Source organism: Apis dorsata, unplaced genomic scaffold, assembly GCF_000469605.1.
Source record: "Apis dorsata unplaced genomic scaffold, Apis dorsata 1.3 scaffold_5, whole genome shotgun sequence".
NCBI classification, from domain to species: domain Eukaryota; kingdom Metazoa; phylum Arthropoda; class Insecta; order Hymenoptera; family Apidae; genus Apis; species Apis dorsata.
This window is the reverse complement of record NW_006263308.1, coordinates 802,359-805,012: the sequence shown is the minus strand read 5'-3', so window position 1 is coordinate 805,012 and position 2,654 is coordinate 802,359. Positions and strand designations below refer to the sequence as shown.

The following is a 2,654-nucleotide window of genomic DNA, read 5'->3' as shown; positions in this document are numbered from 1 at the left end:
TTTTTTTTTTTTTTTTTTTTTTTCGAATGAAAAACAAGGAGCATAATTTTTACTTAAGGACACCCAGTGTGCCTCAGACTGTTCATTTCTCCAAACAGCTTATCGTCGAAGCTCAAATGACGCCGGGTGAATTCCTTTCAAAGGTTGAATTGTTTTACCTCGACTGAGATTTCTAGGAAGTCGTACCAGCATGTAGATCGATCGAGTCGGTTCCATTGTCCAATTTCTTGGAGGCTACGTTTAGTCTCGAATTATTAAAATCATCTAATCTCTCTTCTTGCCTCCTCCGGTAACAGTGATAAGATTCTTCCAAGATACTTATCAAACTTATTAAAAATTCTCTCCTTTTCTCTAAATTTACGGATGTATCTAAAATTTACATGTGTAATTTTCCAACGATTCGATGGATCCATCCTCGAAGTTATTTAAAATATTAAACAGTTTATAAATCGTGCTTCCCATATTTTCAGTGAGCAGCTTCGTATCAGAGATGCAAAATGGCTGCATCGGTGTCACATCGAAGGAGCTGGACTCCTCCGTGAACCTCACCAGAGGTCTGACATCGCACCATACGTCTCTGAGTCATCATCACTCTCATCACAGCCTGCACAGCCCGAATTCTGCGGTTTCCATGCACTCCACAGGCTCCACTCATCATCATCTCGATGAGAAGGGGTCATCACCGACCGGGGCCCTTCACAGCACAACCAACAGTAATCCATCGACACCATCGACACCTTCCACCCCTACAACAGTAGCGGACGGTTCCTCTACGGCGACAGTAACTGGAAATGGAAATACTAACAATGATTCGGCCAGCAAAAAGCCACCGTACAGTTATGTCGCTCTGATCGCCATGGCTATACAACATAGCGCTCAGAAAAGGGCGACTCTGAGCGAGATTTACGCTTACATCACCGCCAGATTTCCGTACTTTCAGAAGAACAAAAAGGGTTGGCAAAATTCTATTAGGCATAATCTATCCTTGAACGAGTGCTTCGTCAAAGTACCACGCGATGGTGGTGGCGAGAGGAAAGGGAACTTTTGGACTCTCGGTTCGTGTTTCTAACCTTTCTCTTTTAAATGTGGAACAATTGTAACAGTTGGATTGCAATACGATGTCCATTTTTAGATCCGCAATACGTGGATATGTTTGAAAATGGTAACTATAGGAGGCGTAGACGTATGAAGCGACCATATAGAAACGCGCCATATAAACCGCTCTTCGGCGACCCTTTCACTCCCACGCACGTCCACCTAGGTCCCAGGAACTTGTTCGGCCCCTCACCACCGTCCTATGCTCCGTCTACGTACACCAGATATGACACCAGGTATCATTAATTATCCCTTCGTCTCTTAAAATCCATCGTTAAAATTTCTATTTACCTGTAATTCCAGTGCTTGGAGTCTTCAACAGTCTCAGCTGCCCTATAGCCATTGTCCATCGGTAAGTGGATCTTTTCTCATCATTTTTTATTGTATTGTGAGGTATGGCCAATAATAATAAAAATTTGGGTTTTTCTCGAAGCTTCAGCCGCAATTGCAACCAATGCAGTCCATGCAGATTCCTAACATGAATGGTTACAGTCAATTAGGCACCTCATTAAGTGAGTCTCTACTTTAATTAGAACATTTTTAATATTCGACTTGGTAAAATGCTTCATGATCAGACAAAGCGTTTCAAGGCAATTACTTGGATGTTCCAGGTGGAACCACGAGTTCCTCAGGTTCGATGACAAGTGGCTCTTTTGGCAGTAGTTTCGCAAGGAGGCACGATGCCGCCATGACTCAAGAAACAGTGCCTACCAGGTGCTATTGGCCTGAAAGTAATTATCCTCAATCTTGGTGTTTCTCTACTCCAATTTATAAATCCAATTATATTCAAATACGATAATATATTATTTTGTGTTATTAATTACTTTTTTTTGTTCATGAAAAGGAAGTAAATGAATCCAAGCATTTTTCTTTCGATTCTAGTGGTGAACGTGAAAGAGGAGCCAGGAACTGTAGCAGTATCCAGTACCAGCGTAGGCAGCGTAGGCGTTCCTTCAGGAATGATGGGCTCTACAACTCCATCAGGTGTTTCTACGACTGGATTTGCACCCATGGAGTTTCAATCGCGGTCCAAGTGCTTCATGTGAATCAATTTATCATCGTTATAAACTGAGCATCTCATAAGAATCTCATAAGGATCATTCTGCGTCCAATTTAAACGACGATCAAATTGATTGATCTACAGATTTCTTCAGAAGTGGTGAATCAGAAAAGCGAAATATTGAAGTATTTCCTTTCACTGATGAAAATTCTATGGGACCTATGGCGGAGGGGATGCTGGAAATGGTCTACAGTGATACTAATTCCGGCCCAGAGGAGTGTGAAAGATTTCTTCCACTTGAAACGAATAAACACTGCAACCCTATCCTCGTGCGTTTTCGACTGCTGCACAGTATTCGATATTTAAACGAGATAAGGGACCGATTCGTGCCTCGTGAATTGGTTTCTCTGAGAGAGGAAATGAATCTGCGAGGAACAAATTTAGAGATAACAATTAACGAGTAGTTTATAAGGCGTATTCGCGAAATAGGAAAGCACTCGAAGATGTTTTCTTTTATATATATTATATAAATAACTAGTAATTGTAGAAGCAAAAGATA

General features: G+C 41.4%; 1 protein-coding gene across 3 annotated transcripts in view; it reads left to right on the top strand.

Moving 5' to 3' along the window:
• LOC102681538 (forkhead box protein I1-like) overlaps window positions 1-2,645 on the top strand; it is a 13,748-nt gene extending 11,103 nt beyond the window's left edge. Inside the window, exons 4-9 of one of the 3 annotated variants that reach the window (XM_006607516.2) lie at window positions 471-1,055; window positions 1,133-1,331; window positions 1,399-1,447; window positions 1,529-1,607; window positions 1,677-1,826; window positions 1,978-2,645. In XM_006607516.2, coding sequence (XP_006607579.1) covers window positions 471-1,055; window positions 1,133-1,331; window positions 1,399-1,447; window positions 1,529-1,607; window positions 1,677-1,826; window positions 1,978-2,141 — 1,226 coding nt within the window. In that variant the 3' untranslated portion in view covers window positions 2,142-2,645. The remainder of the gene's footprint in view (window positions 1-470; window positions 1,056-1,132; window positions 1,332-1,398; window positions 1,448-1,528; window positions 1,608-1,676; window positions 1,827-1,977) is intronic. The other 2 variants (XM_006607518.2, XM_006607517.2) reach the window with 2 other exon arrangements.
• The last annotated feature ends 9 nt before the right edge of the window (window positions 2,646-2,654 follow it).